The 19454-nt window shown below is 62.1% G+C and overlaps 2 protein-coding genes across 4 annotated transcripts in view; both read left to right on the top strand.

The window, feature by feature from the left end:
- The window catches only part of ADPRHL1 (ADP-ribosylhydrolase like 1), a 26209-nt gene extending 7314 nt beyond the window's left edge, over positions 1-18895 (top strand). The window contains exons 3-9 of one of the 3 annotated variants that reach the window (XM_040267485.1): positions 913-1038; positions 1908-2048; positions 2661-2788; positions 3931-4063; positions 4489-4642; positions 13303-16864; positions 16964-18895. In XM_040267485.1, coding sequence (XP_040123419.1) covers positions 913-1038; positions 1908-2048; positions 2661-2788; positions 3931-4063; positions 4489-4642; positions 13303-16864; positions 16964-17353 — 4634 coding nt within the window. In that variant the 3' untranslated portion in view covers positions 17354-18895. Of the gene's footprint in view, positions 1-912; positions 1039-1907; positions 2049-2660; positions 2789-3930; positions 4064-4488; positions 4848-13302 lie in introns of those variants that run through there. The other 2 variants (XM_040267484.1, XM_040267486.1) reach the window with 2 other exon arrangements.
- Positions 17544-19454, top strand: part of GRTP1 (growth hormone regulated TBC protein 1) — a 29529-nt gene continuing 27618 nt past the window's right edge. The window contains exons 1-3 of the mRNA XM_040267284.1: positions 17544-17655; positions 18245-18407; positions 18519-18664. Coding sequence (XP_040123218.1) covers positions 17544-17655; positions 18245-18407; positions 18519-18664 — 421 coding nt within the window. The remainder of the gene's footprint in view (positions 17656-18244; positions 18408-18518; positions 18665-19454) is intronic.

Genomic DNA, 19454 nt, shown 5'->3' with positions numbered 1-19454 from the left:
CTCACCCCCAACCTCACGAGTTCACCCCCAGCCTCACGGGCTCACCCGCAACCTCACAGGCGAGCTCGTGTGGGCAGTGGTGTCTGGATGTGGCGGAGATTCCAGGGTGGGAGTGTGCAGCGGTGTGGCCACTTCAGAAACTGGTCCCGCAGAGTCTTACGATGCTGAACATTCATGCGATGTATGAGCTCAACGTTCCTCTCAGAGAGGTTTACCCAAGAGAAGAGAAAGTGCCCTTCCACACGAGACTCGGCCATTAATGCTCACAGCACCTTTATTTGTATCAGCCTCAGACTGGAGACAACTCAAACGTGCATCAACTGCAAGTGGACCAACTGGCTGAGTCCCCTCCACCCACACGGCACGGACGGGAACGGACACGGACACGCAGTGTGGACGATCCCAGCACAGCGATACTGCGTGGAGGGAGCCAGGCAAAAAAGACTGCTTTCCACGTGATTCTGTTTGTATACGTTTCCGAATGGGGCAGAAGCACAGACGTGTTGCAGTTTTCCTTTGGGCACCCGTTTCCTGTGGGTATCATGTCAAGACAACACGCATTTGTTAAATACACGTGGCCGGTCGTCCGTCAGCTGTAGCTCAGGGAAGCAGCTTTTAGGCAGAGGGGCATGCATGCCTGGACGTGCACCGTGGACAGTCTGGCTCCTGCGTTCAGAGCTGGGGCACACTGGGAGCGGTCCCCCACCCCAGCGGAAAGCCTGCCTTTCATGGCTGCGTCTGTTCCAACACGTGCCTCTGTGCGATTTCTTTCGTCTCTCGTCTTTGTCAGGAACGTGGGCGGTTTCCCTGTCTCTGACGCACCGACGCTGATAAGCGTGGGCACAGACTACCATGCGTGTCCGGGTTAGGTGGGGGTGCAGGCAGAGGTCTGAACACAGGTTCCCCACGCAGGCTCGGGGTTTGGTGCTGCCACCAAGGCGATGTGCGTGGGGATGCGGTACTGGCAGCCGGAGCGGCTGGAGACGCTGGTGGAGGTCAGCGTGGAGTGCGGCAGGATGACACACAACCACCCCACAGGTGACCGTGCGGCGGCGGGCGGGCGAGGCTCGGGGTGACCGGGAGCCACGCTCGGGAGTGTGGTCCCAGTGGCGGGGGGGCGTCCATCCTGGCCTCTGTCCCGAGCGTGGCCCCAGTGGGCGGGGGGCCCATCCTGGCCTCTGTCCCGAGCGTGGCCCCAGTGGGCGGGGGGCCCATCCTGGCCTCTGTTCCAAGCGTGGCCCCGGTGGGCGTGGGGTCCATCCTGGGTCCTCTGTCCCAAGCCTGGCCCCAGCAGGTAGGGGGTCCATCCTGAGGCCTCTGTCCTGAGCGTGGCCGCGGCGGGCAGGGGGTCCATCCTGGGTCCTCTGTCCCGAGCGTGGCCCCGGCGGGCAGGCGTGGGGTCCATCCTGGCCTCTGTCCCGAGCGTGGCCCCGGCGGGCAGGGGGTCCATCCTGGCCTCTGTCCCGAGCCTGGCCCCGGCGGGCGGGTGGGGGGTCCATCCTGGGTCCTCTGTTCTGAGCGTGGCCCCGGCGGGCGGGTGGGGGGCCCATCCTGGCCTCTGTCCCGAGCGTGGCCCCAGCGGGCGGGGGGCCCATCCTGGCCTCTGTCCCGAGCGTGGCCCCGGCGGGCGGGGGGCCCATCCTGGGTCCTCTGTTCTGAGCGTGGCCCCGGCGGGCAGGCGTGGGGTCCATCCTGGCCTCTGTCCCGAGCGTGGCCCCGGTGGGCGGGGGGCCCATCCTGGGTCCTCTGTCCCGAGCGTGGCCCCGGCGGGCAGGCGTGGGGTCCATCCTGGCCTCTGTCCCGAGCGTGGCCCCAGTGGGCGTGGGGTCCATCCTGGGTCCTCTGTCCCGAGCGTGGCCCCGGCGGGCGGGCGGGGGGCCCATCCTGGCCTCTGTCCCGCGCCCCAGGCTTCCTCGGGTCCCTCTGCACTGCCCTGCTTGCATCGTACGCCATCCAGGGAAAGCGGCTGGAGCAGTGGGGGCGAGACATGCTGCGCACGGTGCCGCTGGCCGAGGAGTACTGTAAGAAGACCATCCGGCACCTGGCAGGTGAGCCCGCCCCCGGCAGCCCCACCCACACAAACAGCGGCGAGGCCAGGCCCGGGGGAGGGCGGCTCCGTGTGACGGGCGGACCCCAGGTCTGTGGTCTGTGGTGCCACCTGGCCGCAGGGCGGGAGGCCCGGTGTGGAGACCCTCTGTGGGTTCTTGAGATGCGAGTGCCCCCGAGCCCCGACATCATCCACCAACCGGTGCAGCTGCACAAACGATTCAGAAGAGTCACCAGTGCCTCCGGGGCTTGGATGTCAGGCAATTAATTAGGGGCAGTGATAGTCCTGTCTCCTGACTTTGCAGGCACAGCACTGAGTTAACAAAAACACTCAGGTTCAGAATTTCTGTGAGAAGCCACTTTGACCTTGCCATGGCTGCCTTAGCTCAGCACATCATCAAGCATCCTTTCCCCTCTCCATCTTCCCTGCTAGTGTCTCAAAGCAGCTACAATGTGAGCATCTTTTAATTTTGGGAGCCATCGCTAAAGCCCCAGGCCCCCCTCCAACCCCATCTGGGTGGGGACACGGGCTCTGCCTCTGGCCCTCCCCATCGCTGCCCACGGCACCTGGCTGGCTGGCCGGCACAGCCTGCTTCCCTGCTCTTTGTGTTTAGAATACCAGGAGCACTGGTTTTACTTTGAAGCTAAGTGGCAGTTTTACCTGGAGGAGAGAAAAATCATCGAGGACACCGAGAATGAGGCCAGCTTTCCCGACCACTACGACGCGGAGGAGAGGGAAAAAGTAGGCTCTTGGGCCCGAGATGGATGGGGTGAGAGAAGTGGGGGCCACTGCCCGGGGTCCCAGGCCCAGTCCTGCCTACGGCTCCCACCTGTGGGGAACCAGGGAGGCGAGCTGAGGGAGCATTTCGGGGGCTATGGGAGGCCATTCAGGAAGCCCGTTTGAAATGGCTACTGCTTTTCCCTTTTCATCTTCTTGATTATAAGCACAATTTGTGCAAAATTAGTCCATCTCACTTCATCTCTCCTGAAGACCGGGGACATAGGGTTGTCTAGGATGAATAAATTGGTGCAAACCAGTGGCCTTCCCACTCTGAGAAAACCCCTGCAGTGACTGAAATCGCTGGGATCGTGATTGGCAACACAAGAGAAAGCCTGTGTAGCTATAGTTTAACCGAGACAGACATTCATTATCCTCGCATAAAGGGTGTTCAGAGCTGGTCAGAGTCTCCTGCAGGGAGGAACTGAGGGTCTTCCCTGTTTGGCTGTTCTGCTATTCTGAGAACTTGCCTCGTAGTCCAGACTGGCTGCTCCCGCTCCAGCCAGCACACCTGTATTCCAGGTGTCAGGAGGTGTGGAAGTAGCATCTGCCCTCCCCTTTTCAAGTGCTTCCTGCTGCCTTCTCGTTTCTCTCTCATGGGTCCCCTGATGCAGAAAGACTCCGTCACACTGTTCTGGAGATGCTGCTGCCTCAGACCACCCTGGCTTTGTTGCCAAGGTGCAGCAGTGTGAGCTGCCCGTGTCCATCTCCCTGGCTGTGTCTGGCCCCTGCCCCTTGTCAGGCTTCTCTCCCAGGCAGAGGGACCTGCCCTGAGCCCCCAGCTGCTTGAGCCACTGTTGCTCCCACCGTGTCCACCGACTGGTCTGCACCCGCCCGGCCTCACTTGTCCCCGTGCCCCGTGCAGGCCGCAGTGATGCCCAGCCACAGCACGCCAGGCCCCTTGCCGGCCATCTGCATCACAGAATCCGCTGCCTTTGTCTGCAGGAAGGCCAGGGTGGGAGAGCCCCGGGAAGCAGGCCTTTCCTGCCCACTGGGGCAGTGCCTGGACTCAGGGTGTCACATCAGTGCAGGGATGGGCCGAGAGCTGTGCCCGAGGCCCTCGGCCCGGCCCAGGCCAGGCCCCTGACCCATGGTGCCCTCCCAAGACCTATAGGAAATGGAGCTCTGAGGGCCGCGGGGGCCGGCGGGGCCATGACGCCCCCATGATCGCCTACGACGCCCTCCTGGGAGCCAAGGGCAGCTGGACGGAGCTGTGCCGCCGCGCCATGTTCCACGGAGGTGAGGGGCCGCCCACGGGCCTAATGCTGGGAGGAGCACCCGCCTCCCAAGCACCAGGGGGCCTCTCCGAGCGCCCAGGGGTGCCCAGTGGCGCCTCCTGGGGCAGGTGGAGGGGAGAAGGGGCAGCGACCTGGGGCCTCAGGCGGGTAGGGAGGAGGAAGCTGGGAGGCGAGGTCAGCGGGTGAGGGGCACTGTGGGGACATCACCCCTTCGAGGCTGTCCCCTGAGTGCTGGGCCCCGGGCTGGAAAGACCTCTGCACACCGGGGGTCCAGCCGTCCCAGGAGCAGGAGGGGACACCCCGCCCTCTCACTGGGCCACGGCCGAGGTCAGGGCAGAGGCTGAGACGGCTCAGCACCCCCTGGCGAGGGGATGCGGGGCTGGGGCGGGGACCACGGGGCAGCTCTGAGGGTCCCGTCTCTTCCAGGTGAGAGTGGGGCCACCGGGGCCATCGCCGGCTGCCTGTTCGGGCTGCTGCACGGCCTGGACGCCGTCCCCGCAGGCCTGTACCGCGAGCTGGAACACCAGGAGGAGCTGAGGCGCCTGGGCGAGGCATTGCACCGCCTGTCCTCGCAGGAGAAGTAAAGCCTTCCCCACCAAGGCCACACGCAGCCCCAGTGTCGTCTTAACCCGCCCTCCAGGTTCCCGGGGCCTAACTGCTGCGTAAAATACATTGTTTGTCCGAAGAGCGTGTTCTCCCTGCCCTGGCCTCGTGCCTTACTGACGTCACTCTGCATTCGACACCTCAGACCTCCCAATACAAGGTCACGAAGGGCCTCTTGGACAGTCGGTGTATTTTATTCTGTTGCAGAACTAACGCTCTCTGCTCACTGGCCCTACAGCACTAACCGCCACGGCTCAGCTGGGACGGCCTCGGGCTGCAGGGCGTCCCGCACGCCGCCTTCTAGCTCTTAGCGGGGCCTGTCCACCCCACACACTGCTGGGTCCCCAGCCCCGTCTGCACCCTCGCCACGGTGTTTCCAGACCAGCAGGAAGAGCAGCCCCCAGCCGGAGCCTTCGGGGCACCCCACACGCTCGTCTAACCGCCAGCCCACGTGTTTAATCACACCAGCGCTTAACACCAACCCCTCTGGGAGCGACTAACCGAGGACGCCTGGAAACGGGCCGTCCTTCCTCAGGCTCGCCGATGAGGACAGAGCTGGGCCTGCTCCCTGTGGTCAGGCTTCTCCCCGAGGACACTCCCTCTCGTTAAAAATAACCCTGACCACAGCCTTGGCGAAGCAGCGGCTGGTGTGAACGGAGCAGTGGGTGGCGGCTGACACATAACGCGTGCGTCGCCAGCGGGGCAGGCCCTTCGTGCAGTGGCAGTCCCCACGGGGTGAAGGCTTGCTGCGGAGAGTTCGGGCGCGTCCCCTCCAGACACGTGCGGCACTCACCCCAAGCCCCAGGCCGCAGTGACCGGGGGCGCGTTTCCAGCCGAGGCCGTGGGTGGCGCTCTGCTGGCCCACGGGGCCCCTGGCTAAGCTAACAAGCCCTTGGCCTCGCACGCATCGCGACATGGGGGCTCCACGCCACGGCTCTGAGCCACCGAACTAACCTCGCTGCTCAGGACACTCGGCAGTCAGAGTCCGGGGAGGGCAGGTGCCCACCGTGCGGGTGCAGGCAGGGCTGGGGGTGCGGAGATTAACAGAGTCGTCTTCCAGGAACGGAAGCCAGCTAAGGTGAGTGTTGGGCTTCCACGCAGCCTCCATGCCGCGTGCCCGGCCCTCCTGTCAGAGCCGCATGCCCGCGCCACTGTGCCCAGGGATGGGGAGCCCCTGGGCTGGAGCCGTGGGGCCTCCACCCTCCTGACGATGCAGGAGAACTAATCGCCTCCTTGAGAGTCAGGCAGCGAGTCTACTTACAGACTGATTATAAACTAAAACACACAGAGATTCTCAGGCTCATAAAACTAGAGTGAAATTCGTTCCCCCCACTTCCATTTCCTATTCCAGGGAAACGCAAATCTTGAAAAGAAAAAAATCATAAAAGGAAAGAGAATCCCCTATGCACTCAGATGTTCTAAAATGTAATAGTTGCTGATTTCATTTTTATTATAAAAGGGATACGTGCACTCACCTTCAGAAACCCAGTCCATAAATTGGGATGTGGGAGCCAGGATCCCTCAAACCCTCACCCGACTGGTTTCAGCAGGGCAAGGTCGTGGTGTCTACACTTCCTTCCAGAAGGCTCTGCACACACACAGTGAGGGTAAGCGGGGTGCCACACACGTGGATTTGTGTGGCACACACACACACACAACTTCTCGCACAAATAGGAATCGCACATTACCTATGGCTTGTTTGGGGTGTTTTTCACTTGACACGTTTCTGGACATTTTCCTAGACCATCACACATACATCCCTCTCCACCTCCTTAGCTCTTGCCTGAAATTCCATTTTCCCGAATTTGGTGGCCATTTCCCCCCTGCGTTTGTGCTGCACGCCTGCATTACGGCCCCACGGCCGGTCAGGACGTGCGTGTGAGAGCCACAGGCTCACACCCTGAGCCATGGCTTCAGGGAGGGGCCTTCCAACAAGCCGACCCCACCCCCAGCCCCTCTGCCTCCCTGGCCACCGCCCGTCGGGTATGAACCCAGCACCTGGACCGGATGGAGCAGGAAGCATCCAACTTTGGGCTCCACCAAAACGCGGAGTTTGGAAACTCCATCCCCGAGACCCACCCCGAAGGTGCGAGGGGCTCCTGGGGCGACAGTGGCGTTGCTGGCCACCTGGGTTAAGACGTCCCCCGTCTCGACTTGTTCCCGGTGAAGGAGTAGCTATGACGTGAGCGCCCGGTGTGGTGGAAGGATGCCAGCCTCGAGCCTTTCGGGGGCTCCAGGAACCTGCCATCCGCTCAGCCTCGGCTTCCCTGGACGGGGCTTAGGTTCTGGGGCCAAGCTGCAGACAGGTGACGCCTGGGCCAAGCCCACGTCACTTCCTTGGGCTTCTCCTCTCCCCTGCCCGCCCCAGACACGAGCGAGGAGACGCTGGGCCCCCAGACACGAGCGAGGAAACGCTGGGCCCCCAGGCGAAAGCAAGGAGATGCGGGCCCCCAGACACGAGCGAGGAGACACAGGCCCCCAGGCGCGAGCGAGGAGACGCTGGGCCCCCAGACACAAGCGAGGATACGCGGGCCCCCAGACGTGAGCAGGGAGATGCGGGCCCCCAGGAACGAGCGGGGAGACGCGGGCCAGTCCCCCCAGATGCGAGCAAGGAGACACGGGCCCCCAGACGCGAGTGGGGAGACGAGGGCCCCCAGACACAAGCGGGGAGACGCAGGCCCCCAGACGCGAGCAAGGAGACGTGGGCCCCCAGACGCGAGTGGGGAGACGCAGGCCCCCAGACGTGAGCAAGGAGATGCGGGCCAGTCCCCCCAGACGCGAGCAAGGAGACGTGGGCCCCCAGGCACGAGCGGGGAGACGAGGGCCGGCCGGAGTCTGACCACAGGCCAGCCCCGCGGGCACAGGCAATGGCAGGTCACCCTCGACCCGGAGCCCCACCCACCCCGCCTGGGCTCACACGTCCCCCTGGCGCAGGGGCGTTCTGCATTCAGGGCCCTGGAGGCCCTTCTCAAAGCCAGTGGCTTTTCTGCCTCCCTGTCCTACCCCATTTGTTTTCAAGCACTTCAAGCACAAAATCGCAAACAGCTCAAGGAATCCACGTTCTCTTTGCCCTGTGCTCACACTGGGCCCCATTTACTGCAGAGTCTTCTCTCCCTCTCACGACATGCAGACACACGGAGACACGGGCAGAGACACGCATAGACACACACACGTAGACACAGAGACACACACAGACATGCATAGAGACACAGGCACACACAGAGACACACAGACACGCAAAGAGACACACAGACACGCATAGAGACACAGACATGGATAGAAATACACACACAGACACGCATAGAGACACAAACAAGCCTAGAGACACACGTAGAAACACACAGGCACTCAGAGACACAGACAAAGACACACACACACAGAGACGCACACAGCAACAGCTGTCGCTAGGCATGAGGGGTGCGTCCCCACAGCACTCTGCTATTTCAATCGCAGGTCCTGAAATAGTATCCGACCCTCAGGGCCTGAGGCAGCCAGTGCCCAGGAGACCCTTATCTCAGCGGGGGACGCGGGGGCAGGGCCGTCCAGTCGCTGCCCACGGGCGGCAGAGCGGCCCAGGCCAGGCCGGGCCCTCCGTGAGGCAGAACAGGGGCCCTGGTGGGGGGCGTGGCCCCGCGGGCGCTGGACGCCCCTGCCTTTTAGGACAAGGAGCGGGTGCAGGACCCCGGCGACCCGCCCACCTGTGACGGCCACGGGGGCCCGGCATTGGCCAGGGTGGATGCGGTGTCGCCGGCGGTGACAGGTGATCCTGGGTTTCAGGTGACCTCTCGGGAGCCTGAGTTCCTGACAGGACCACACTAGGAACGTCTACTGCGCCCTACTGCTTCCACTGGCCCCGGGAGAAACGCGCTCCGCTCTCCTCCTGGGATGGGCTTGCTCACGCCCACCCCGGGGCTGTCCTCCGGGCAGCGCTGGGCGGGCCCCTGTGATGGGCAGGCTGCAGAGGCCCTGGGGTGGGAGCTGGCGCCGGGGCCGGGCCGGGGGCGGGGGGCGCGGGCAGGCGTTAGCGCAGAGCGCGGCCCCTCGGGCGGGCTCAGTGCTCAGACGGCAGGTGCCGCCCCGCGCCGCCCCGCTGTCTCTGCTTTCAGCCGCGGTCCCTGCGCCCTCTCGGGGCTCCGTGCCTTCAGGGCTGGCTTGTTGAGGAGCCTCGGCCCCCACGTCGGGGTCTGAGGCTGGAGAAGCCCCGCTCCACGAGGTTCTCACGGTGGGTCTTGGGCCGGCAGCTGCGTTCGCTCCTGGAACCTGCCGGAAACTCAAGTCTTGCACCTGAGACCAGCCTCTCTGGGTCTGGGGGCCGAGGCGAACGCGCAAAGCCGCGCTCTGTGCGAGTTCACGGCGCCGCGGTGAACGCAGGGTTCCCAGGGGAGGTCCGCGGACGCGTCCAGCCCCCTCCGCCTGGACCGGAGCAACTCAGCCCGAGATCCGCTCCCAGGCAGTGGGTGTGCGCCCGGCTCACCGAGGAGCCCGCGGCTGTCACACCGCCATGGAAGCCCCCCTAACGGCCCCTTAAGAGCTGCTTGTGTGCAGCTTCTGAAAATAGAGCTCTCGCTTCTGCAAAAATAGTAGAAGTCCGGAAGGAAAGTGTGTTCGCAGGCTTGCGTCTCCGCCCGCTGTGTCTCCAGCACTTTCCTGCCGCAGACTTCTCCCTGCAGACTCAGAAGTGCTGGTTTCCCAGGCGTCAGCCACTTAGCATGTGTCCCGGCCCGCACACAGCCCAGTAATCCTCGCCCTGTGCTCCGGGAATGAGCGGCCAGCGGGGGAGGGCTGGGCTGCGATACTGGGCCCATCTTTGCCAGACGACCAACTGTAGAGGCTGGGGCCCCACCAGGGAGGAGGCTTCAGCAGCACCCGGCCAACACGCTCAGGGGCAAGTGTCTGCTCTGGACGCCTGGCTGAGACCCCGCCCCAGAAATCCTGTAGAGGCACCGCTGCAGGCCGCCGAGCTGGGGTGAAGGGGCCTTGGGGACAGGGCTGCAGGGTGGGGCTCAGGCCTCAGTCTCGAGGTTTCTCTGGGAGCGTTTCTGAGGGGCTCAGGAAGGCGGCCCCGGGCGGTGACCTCAGCCCTCCTCCCTCCACGCACACAGAAGTACGCCCACTGCGGCTCTGCAGCCACCATGCCATCGTCCCCGCCCCCCCCCCCACTCCCACCCTCGTGAGACCCGGAAGGGAGTCCCCTGCCAGACCCTCCAGCGCCTGAGGGCCACAGCGGGCAGAGTCTCAGAGTTGGGGACATTCCCCTTGGGGCTGAGTCAGGGCAGTGCGGTTAGAGGAACCGACAGAACCACAGAATAGAAGCTACTTATGCTTTTTCCTACCTTATGCAAACAAAGCTCAATCAGTTCAGCCACTCAGTCACATCTGACTCCGAGAGCCCATGGACTGCAGCACACCAGGCCTCCCTGTCCATCTCCAACTCCCGGAGTTTACTCAAACTCATGTCCATTAAGTCAGTCATGGAGTTGGTGATGCCATCCAACCATCTCATCCCCTGTCACCCCCTTCTCCTCCTACCTTCAATCTTTCCCAGCATCAGGGTCTTTTCTAATGAGTCAGTTCTTTACATCAGGTGGCCAAAGTATTGGAGTTTCAGCTTCAGCATCAGTCCTTCCAATGAATATTCAGAACTGATTTCCTTTAGACTGGTTGGATTTCCTTGCAGCCCAAGGGACTCTCAAGAGTCTTCTCCAACACCACAGTTCAAAAGCATCAATTCTTCCGCGCTCAGCTTTTTTTATGGTCCACCTCTCACATCCATACATGACCACTGGAAAAACCATAGCCTTGACTAGACGGACCTTTGTTGGTAATGTCTCTGCTTTTGAATATACTATCTAGGTTGGTCATAACTTTTCTTCCAAGGAGCAAGCGTCTTTTAATTTCATGGCTGCAGTCACCATCTGCAGTGATTTTGGAGCCCTGAAAATAAAGTCTGTCACTGTTTCCATTGTTTCCCTATCTATTTGTCATGAAGTGATGGGACCAGATGCCATGATCTTAGTTTTTTGAATGTTGAGTTTTAAGCCAACTGTTTCACTCTCCTCTTTCACTTTCATCAAGAGGCTCTTTAGTTCTTCACTTTCTGCCATAAGGGTGGTGTCATCTGCATATCTGAAGTTATTGATATTTCTCCCAGGAATCTTGATTCCAGCTTGTGCTTCATCCAGCCCGGCATTTTGCATGATGGACTCTGCATACAAGTTAAATAAGCAGGGTGACAATATACAGCCTTAATGTACTCCTTTCCCAGTTTGGAACCAGTCTGTTGTTCCTTGTCCAGTTCTAACTGTTGCTTCCTGACCTGCATACAGATTTCTCAGGAGGCAGGTCAGGTGGTCTGGTATTCCCATCTCTTTTAGAATTTTCGACAGTTTATTGTGATCCACAGAGTCAAAGGCCTTGCCGTAGTCAATAAAGCAGAAGTAGATGTTTTTCTGGAACTCTCGTGCTTTTCCTCTGCCTTTTCTAAATCCAGCTTGAACATCTGGAAGTTCACGGTTCACGTACTGTTGAAGCCTGGCTTGGAGAATTTTGAGCATTACTTTACTAGCCTGTGAGATGAGTGCAATTGTGCAGTAGTTTGAGCATTCTTTGGCATTGCCTTTCTTTGGGATTAGAATGAAAACTGACCTTTTCCAGTCCTGTGGCCACTGCTGAGTTTTCCAAATTTGCTGGCATATTGAGTGCAGCACTTTCACAGCTTCATCTTTTAGGATTTGAAATAGCTCAACTGGAATTCCATCACCTCCACTAGCCTTGTTCACAGTGACGCTCCCTAAGGCAGCCCACTTGACTTCACATTCCAGAATGTCTGGCTCTACGTGAGTGATCACACCATTGTGGTTATCTGGGTCGTGAAGATCTTTTTGGTATAAGTCTCCTGTGTATTCTTGCCACCGCTTCTTAATATCTTCTTCTTCTGTTAGGTCCATACCACTTCTGTCCTTTATTCCCCTGGTATCTCTAATTTTCTTGAAGAGATCTCTTCAGTTCAGTTCAGTTCAGTTCAGTCACTCAGTCGTGTCCGACTCTTTGCGACCCCGTGAGTCTCAGCACGCCAGGCCTCCCCGTCCACCACCAACTCCCAGAGTTCACTCAGACTCATGTCCATTGAGTCCATGATGCCATCCAGCCATCTCATCCTCAGTTGTCCCCTTCTTCTCTTGCCCCCAATCCCTCGCAACATCAGAGTCTTTTCCAATGAGTCAAGTCTTTGCATGAGGTGGCCAAAGTACTGGAGCTTCAGCTTTAGCATCATTCCTTCCAAAGAAATCCCAGGACTGATCTCCTTTAGAATGGACTGGTTGGATCTCCTTGCAGTCCAAGGGACTCTCAAGAGTCTTCTCCAACACCACAGTTCAAAAGCATCAATTCTTTGGCGCTCAGCCTTCTTCACAGTCCAACTCTCACATCCATACATGACCCCTGGAAAAACCATAGCCTTGACTAGACGGACCTTAGTCGGCAAAGCAATGTCTCTGCTTTTGAATATACTATCTAGGTTGGTCATAACTTTTCTTCCAAGGAGTAAGCGTCTTTTAATTTCATGGCTGCAGTCACCATCTGCAGTGATTCTGGAGCCCCCAAAAATAAAGTCTGACACTGTTTCCACTGTTTTCCCATCTATTTCCCATGAAGTGATGGGACCGGATGCCATGATCTTCATTTTCTGAATGTTGAGCTGTAGGCCAACTTTTTTACTCTCCACTTTCACTTTCATCAAGAGGCTTTTGAGTTCCTCTTCACTTTCTGCCATAAGGGTGGTGTCATCTGCATATCTGAGGTTATTGAGATTTCTCCTGGCAATCTTGATTCCAGCTTGTGCTTCTTCCAGCCCAGCGTTTCTCATGATGTACTCTGCATAGAAGTTAAATAAGCAGGGTGACAATATGCAGCCTTGACGTACTCCTTTTCCTATTTGGAACCAGTCTGTTGTTCCATGTCCAGTTCTAACTGCTGCTTCCTGACCTGCATACAGATTTCTCAAGAGGCAGGTCAGGTGGTCTGGTATTCCCATCTCTTTCAGAATTTTCCACAGTTTATTGTGATCCACACAGTCAAAGGCTTTGGCATAGTCAATAACGCAGAAGTAGATGTTTCCTGGAACTCTCTTGCTTTTTCCATGATCCAATGGATGTTGGCAATTTGAGAAGAGACCTCTAGTCTTTCTCATTCTATTGTATTCATCTATTTCTTTGCATTGATCATTGAGAAAGGCTTTCTTATCTCTCCTTGCTATTTTTTGGAACTCTGCATTCAAATGGGTGTATCTTTCCTTTTCTCCTTTGTCTTTAGCTTCAAACAAGGAAGGCCCGCGTTAAAAAGAAAAAAGTGAACACAGCAAGTGCAAGCAGTTTTTCAAAGTGCCCTCTCCAAGCTCTGCAGAGGGCCTGGTCAGAACAATGACCAGTTAACAGAAAGGGACACGGTGGCCCAGAGGGGCGTGGGCAACCCTGACTCTTGGAGCAGAAGCAGGGACGACTAGAAGCCAAGCCCCTCGGCACCCAGGCCCCATTCCTGGGCTTCTTGGGTGTTTTAAATGGGATCGTCCCATAAGAAATGTACAGGCTCACCCTAGAAAAACAACGATAAAATCTGTGACGATTCATTCTTTCCCTGCAGCCCCAGGAGCAGCAAGGTTTGCAGCGACAAGACACCCGTCAACGTCCAAGCCCTGAAAAAGAAGGTCGGCCGGGTCACATGCCACCCGGCGGTGCAAGCCGTTCTCAGCAGCCTGCTGCTCTACCTGACCGACCGCGAGGATGCGGCCCTGGGGCCTCCTGCCGCCCGGAGGGCGGAGGGCATGGCTAGCCGGGCCCCTGGGCCCCAGGACGCCCAGCGGCGGCCCACGCGCTTCCAGCTGCTCCAGGCCAGGTTCATGGGCAGCGGCCGCGAGCCCCGCCTCAAGAGGACCCGGGAGGTGGGGCGGCTGATCTTCAAGGACAAGCAGGGCCCTGGCAGGAGCCTGGTGGCCGCCACCATCCACAAGCTGCTGGAGAAGGCCGGGGAGGCGGCCGGTCGCCCGGCCCCCGGCAGGGAGCCACCGGGCCGCGAGAAGCCGCGGGCCCTCCCGGCCGGGAGGAGCTCGGTGAAGACCATGCTGAAGGTGTTCCTGGCCGCGGAGGAGAAGCAGGCCGCGGAGCAGCCTCCCGTGGGGCCGCCCGCAGCCGAAGGGGGCCCGGCCGCGAAGGCGAAGGTGAAGGCGGGTGGGCGGAGCGCGGCGCTGGCCAGGCTGCGGGAGAAGTTTGCACAGAGCGGCGGCCGGTGCGCGGAGGCCGGCCTCCTGCCGCGGCGCGCGGAGGAGCGCACGAAGAGGCGCACGCCGCGGAGGCCGCTGCACCGGCCGGAGCCGCGCGTGTTCCGCGTGGCCACCCTGGCCAGCAGCTGCCTCCGCGCGCCGCCCGCCCGCCTCCTGGCCTGCTCCACCGAGCCTGCACTGCCCTTCAGCGTCGCCACCGTGGTCTGCGGGCCCCGAAGCTGGCTGTCCTACGGCACCCGAGTCACCCACACGGGCGTGGGCCCTGTGCCCCGAGGGGAGACAGGCACTTCCCCTGACGCGGCAGAGAACCCCGGAGGGAGCAGAGGGCCGGGGTGGCGGCCCCCGCAGCCCTCCACAGCCCGGCTTGCAGCTGCCAGGGACGGCCTGGAGACGGGGCTCCCGGGTGTGGAGGCCGAGGGCGTGCCCCCGGCAGCCCCTGCTGCCGCCTCCCCCGGGGGCGAAGCGCATCCTGGCCGCAGGCCTGCGAGCTCCGCGCTGGGCCCAGCCAGACCAGGTGGTCACGGGGCTGCTCAGGGGGCCGGCGAAGTAAGCCTGGGGCTGCGGCCGGGACCCTCCGGAGGCGGCGCGGGGGCTGGCCCCGAGGTCACCTGGACCGTGTGCAGCTCGGAGGACGAGATGGACACGGCGAGTGTGGACTGGGTGCCGGAGCCCCTCTTCGCCGTCCAGGAGAGTTTCCGAGAGGAGAAGGCGCCGGGACACATCCCTCCACTGGCCGCACTCACCGCACCCTCCGCTCAGGCCGCGCGGCGCACACAACCGGCCATGGAGCCCCCGCAGGTCACGGTCAGACTCCCGGTGGTCCACACGATGCCGCCCCCTCCCACCACCCCGCAAAGGGCGTCAGGAGACCAAGGCTGGGGTCCTCTGGGCGGGGTCATTGAGACTGGAAACCCAGGCGCCCCACATTGCCCCACTGCCGAGAGCGGGAGCCGGGGTGCGCGGCCGCAGGGCGCAGGGGCGGAGCCGAGGCTCGCAGCCACACGCGGTATTGCTGCCCGCGGTCCAGACCTCCCCGCCGCCGTCTCCACGACGGAGCCACAGAACAGCTCCTTGGGAGGAAAGGACGCCAGACCTGGGCCTGAGGCCTCACAATGGCTCCTGAAGCCCAAGGACGTGCGTGGGGAGGACGCGCGTGGGGAGGACGCGTCCCCCCTGAGTTCTGAGCCGCCTCTGCTGTCAGAACCGCAGGAACGGCCAGGCGGCGGCGACACCAGTGCCTGGGAGAACCGTGGGAGGGGCCACACGGGCTGTGCACCCAGGGGCCAGCAAGCGCAGGCGCCCACGGCTCGCGACAGCAGGAGCGGGACGCGTGTCCCTGCGTGGCCAGCGGCACCGGCTGGGGCTGGGACGAGCCCCCCGAGTGAGCAGGAAGGACGCGGGAGGCCCCCGCCACGCATGGAGTCAGCTGGGCGCGTGCCTACAGCTGCAGGGAGCGCCGGCAGTGATCTTGGTGAGAAGAGAGCCTCCTCCTCAAATGAAGAGACACCGCCCGGTGTCAGAGCCCCCAGGCAGGAGCCGGTGGGCAGCGCCTCCCGGAACCCCCCAGCCCCGAGCCCCAGAAACTTGGCAGCTGGGCCACGGGAGGGTAGGGGGGCTGGGTGGCCCGCAGGCCCGGGCCTCATGGCTGTCGTGCCTGAGGAGTCTCCTCGCCAGCCCAGCGGCCACAGCTCGGCCTTGGGGTCCCCGCCCGGCCCCACTCAGGAGGCCCCCGGCGCGCCGACCCTGGCCGTCCAGCCCCACCTGGCGGCTCCGGGTCAACTGGCCACAGATGACGTGGCCACAGGCGGAGTGAAGGTGGAGGCAGGAGACAGAGTCACAGGCTCTGCGCAGCAGAGGCCTCGGGGGGACAGCCTGGAGCTCCCAACTCCAGTCCCAGGCCTGCCGGAGCCACTGGGGGCCCATGGGGCAGGGACTCCAAGGCTGCAGCTTCCTGAGAAGCAGCGGGCAGAGGGCAGGGCGGGCCTCTCGTCCAGTGAACAGCTTCCCCTCGGTGCCAGGCCTTCCCACCAGCCCGGCCCCTCGTCCACAGCAGCAGACGGGCCATGGGGGCACAGGGTGGTCCCGAAGCACCCTGGCCTCCAGGCTTCCGGGCAAGTGGAGGGAGGGGAGCGGGCTGATCTGGGCACGCGAGAGAGTCACCGTGGACGAGAGGAGGGGTCCCCAGGGGCTGTGAGTTGGGATGGTCCTGGAAGGAAGGGAGAAGGCCTTCGGGGTGAGAGGTCCGGCTCGCGAGGGGTCAGGGAGTCTGGGAGCAGGCCCCAGGAGGAGGCTCTCGGTAGGCATGCCGGGAAGGGCCCAGAACTCCCGCAGAGGCATCAGGCGGGGCACGCCGAGGGTCTCCTGGAGGAGCGGAGGGCCCCGGCTGCGGAGAGCCAAGCCCCGTCCCTCTCGGGAAGCCCTGCACTCCCAGCGCAGGCCCAGCTGAGCCAGATGGTGCCCCCCAACTCAACACGGCCTGCAAGCGGCTCGGGGGGAGTGACGCTCGCAGTGGGCAGAAATGAGGCACCCCAGGTTCCAGCCCCCAGGGGTGGTCAGGGGGGCCCCCGAGTGCTACTGGGAGAGGGGCAGAGCCCGACAGCACCCAGCCCCCGGGAGGGGGAGATCCAGGCACCCTCCAGCATCCAGAAAGGGCAGACCTGGGTGTCCCCCAGTCTCAGGAAGGGGCAGAACCGGGCACCCCCTAGTATCCAGGAGGGGCAGAGCCAGGTGGCCCCCAGCATCCAGAAGGGGCAGAGCCAGGCAGCCCCCAGCCCCCGGGAGAGGGAGATCCAGGCATCCTCCAGCATCCAGAAGGGGCAGACCTGGGTGTCCCCCAGTCTCAGGAAGGGGCAGAGCCGGGCACCCTCCAGTATCCAGGAGGGACGGAGCCAGGCGGGCCCCAGCCCTGGGGAGAGAGAGATCCAGGCACCATCCAGCATCCAGAAGGGGCAGATCCAGGCACCATCCAGCATCCAGGAGGGGTGGAGCCAGGTGGCCCCCAGCTCCAGGGAGAGAGAGATCCAGGCTCCCTCCAGCATCCAGGAGGGGCGGAGTCGGGCAGCCGCCAGTCTCAGGAAGGGGCAGAGCTTGGAGGGGCAGAGTCCAGCAGCCCCCAGCCCCCAGAAGGGGGAGATCCAGGCACCCTCCAGCATCCAGAAGGGGCAGAGTCCAGCAGCCCCCAGCTTCCAGCCAGCGCCAGGCTCTGCAGTGCCCACACTCAAGCTGGGGAGCAGCCTTGCGCCCCGTGGCCCTGCCCAGGAGGGGCCCCCAGACGCCCCCGGGGTGGGGCGCGGCAGGCGCGGGCCGCAGCTGGCCAAGTACCGAGCCCAGAGCTTCAGTGACCAGAGGTCCTTTGAGCTGTCTTTTAGGCCAACCATCCTCAGGGCCGGCGACAAGTACAGGCCCCCGCAGTGACCCCGAGTGGCGCCAGAGGCCCAGACTTCACTGGGGTCCAGGCACAGCTGCTCCAGACCCCCGAGCCTGACCAGAACCAACAGACCCGAGGAGTCAGCCCCGGTGGACACTGACTCTCAGAGCCGTGAAAGGCCATTCCTAGCGCTGCTTCCAGGCACTTGCCCTCAGGGCCTGCTGAGCAGAGGGGCCCATGACCCAGCTCATCTGTCCCTTGGCCATCAGACCAGCGTCCGCGGGTCTGGGAGTCCTGCTGGGTCCTGGGCAGGCGCTGGCGCCGGAGCCGCCCACCTGCAGGGGCTGGGGTCAGAGGAGGCGTGCACCGGGCTCGGGGTCGGCCCCCCGAGCTACAGACCCCGCAGGCCCCTTGGCAGAGGCGCAGGGAGCCCAGCAGAGCCCCCGGCCTGACCCCTCTCCCGCAGGCTCACCTGCTCAGGCCCAGCGCCTCGGCTGGGGCTAGGGGGGTGCCCGTCCCCTACTGCGCCTGGCGGCACCATCTGATTTAAACTTTTTATTGATTTGTACTGACTGGATTTAAGGCAACGGTCGGCAAAGAGATGGAGGAGATAAAAGCGCTGTGCACACTGTGTTCCCTTTTTAAAAGGAGGAGCAGGAGGGGTTTGGCGCTATTTTTAGACAGACCAGAACGTCCACTGAGATGCAGCCAGTCGTGTCCCTTCGAGTCGTGGAAATACCTGAGCCCCCCACCTCACCCCAAGCCTCCGAGGGGCCGCCTCCCACGGCCCCCACTGCCGGCAACACCGTCCTCCCAGCAACCCCCCAGAAGAGAACAGAGAGACCCCTGAGGACTTGCTGGGGGTCAGTGTTCAGCTGGTCCTGGAGACCCCTGAGGACTTGCGGGGGGTCAGTTTCAGCTGGTCCTGGACCCCCGAGGTATTGCTGGGGGTCAGTTTCAGCTAGTCCGGGACCCCTGCCTGGACCACCAGGTCGTTCGAGCTTGGCTGGTGGACAAAGTGTTCACACTGCAAGTGGGATGTGTTTTCTACAGAAGAAAGACCCTCGAGACCCCTGGGCTGAAACAACCGTTGCGGCAGCGGTGGGCGGACAGGTGGCCGACGTTTACATCGGCGTCTTAGCGCCGTGCTTTCTTATTGAAGTAGCTCCTCCGCTTTCGTCTCTATTCAGCGCTTTCAGGCTCTGTTTACAGACCCGTCTGTGAGCCCCACGTGTGTATGCGCGTGCTGCCCAAGGAGAAGACGCTGTTGCCAGGATCACGGGCTGCGTTTTTACTTCAGGTGCCCCGTCGGGAGCAGCGTTGCTCAGGAGAGTACAAATTCAGCATCGCCTATTTGTGTAGCGAGGGCACCTTTGCAGTTTGGTCATGACTTTTTACATATTTGGTTACATATTAACCGTCAGCTGTTGGTTCAATGTTCCTTATTTTATCCTTCTTTGTATACAAGTTAACTCTTAGGCAAGAATTAACTAAATATATTTTGTGGTATTCTTTCCTTTGAATTTCTACTAACTTTATTCAGCTGGAAATCATCTTGAGAAAGGAAATAAAACATGCGGCTTGCCACACACCTGGTCCTCACCTCTCTGACGGCTGTGGGGGAGGCAGGTCTCAGGTCAAGAAGTAGGAGCGGAAGCTTCCCAGGGGGGCCCCTGGGAGCTCGGACAAGGCCAGCAGCCGTCCCAGGATGCACAGGGGGGCCCTGAGGGCCTGGACGAGGCCAGCGGCCTTCCTGGGACTTACAGGGCCCCCCCGGGGCTTGGACAAGGCCAGTGGCTTTCCTGGGACTCGCGGGGAGCCCCGGGGCTCAGACAAGGCCAGCGGCTGTCCCAGGACACACAGGTGCCCGGTGGGCTGGGCAGAGCCCCGGGTAGAGGAAGGGCCACCCCCGGGAAGCGGGGGCTGAGGGAGGCAGTGGCCACTTCCCCGGGATATCCAGGGAAGCTGCAGTGCCCAGAGCAGGGCCTGGGGTCAGCACCAGGGTGGGCAGGGAGGCCGCCAGTGGGAGCCCGGGCCTGGCGCTCCAGAGCCCAGCAATGTGCGTGGGGGCGGGCCTGTGTCCAGCCTCTCCTGACGAGCTCCTTGGTGCCTGGAGACGCAGGAGACGGGGTCCCCGTGACCCCCTCC

This window comes from Oryx dammah, unplaced genomic scaffold (genome assembly GCF_014754425.2).
Source record: "Oryx dammah isolate SB20612 unplaced genomic scaffold, SCBI_Odam_1.1 HiC_scaffold_24, whole genome shotgun sequence".
In the NCBI taxonomy this organism is placed as follows: domain Eukaryota; kingdom Metazoa; phylum Chordata; class Mammalia; order Artiodactyla; family Bovidae; genus Oryx; species Oryx dammah.
The sequence above is the reverse complement of the archived record's forward strand: the minus strand, read 5'-3'. Positions and strand labels throughout refer to the sequence as shown.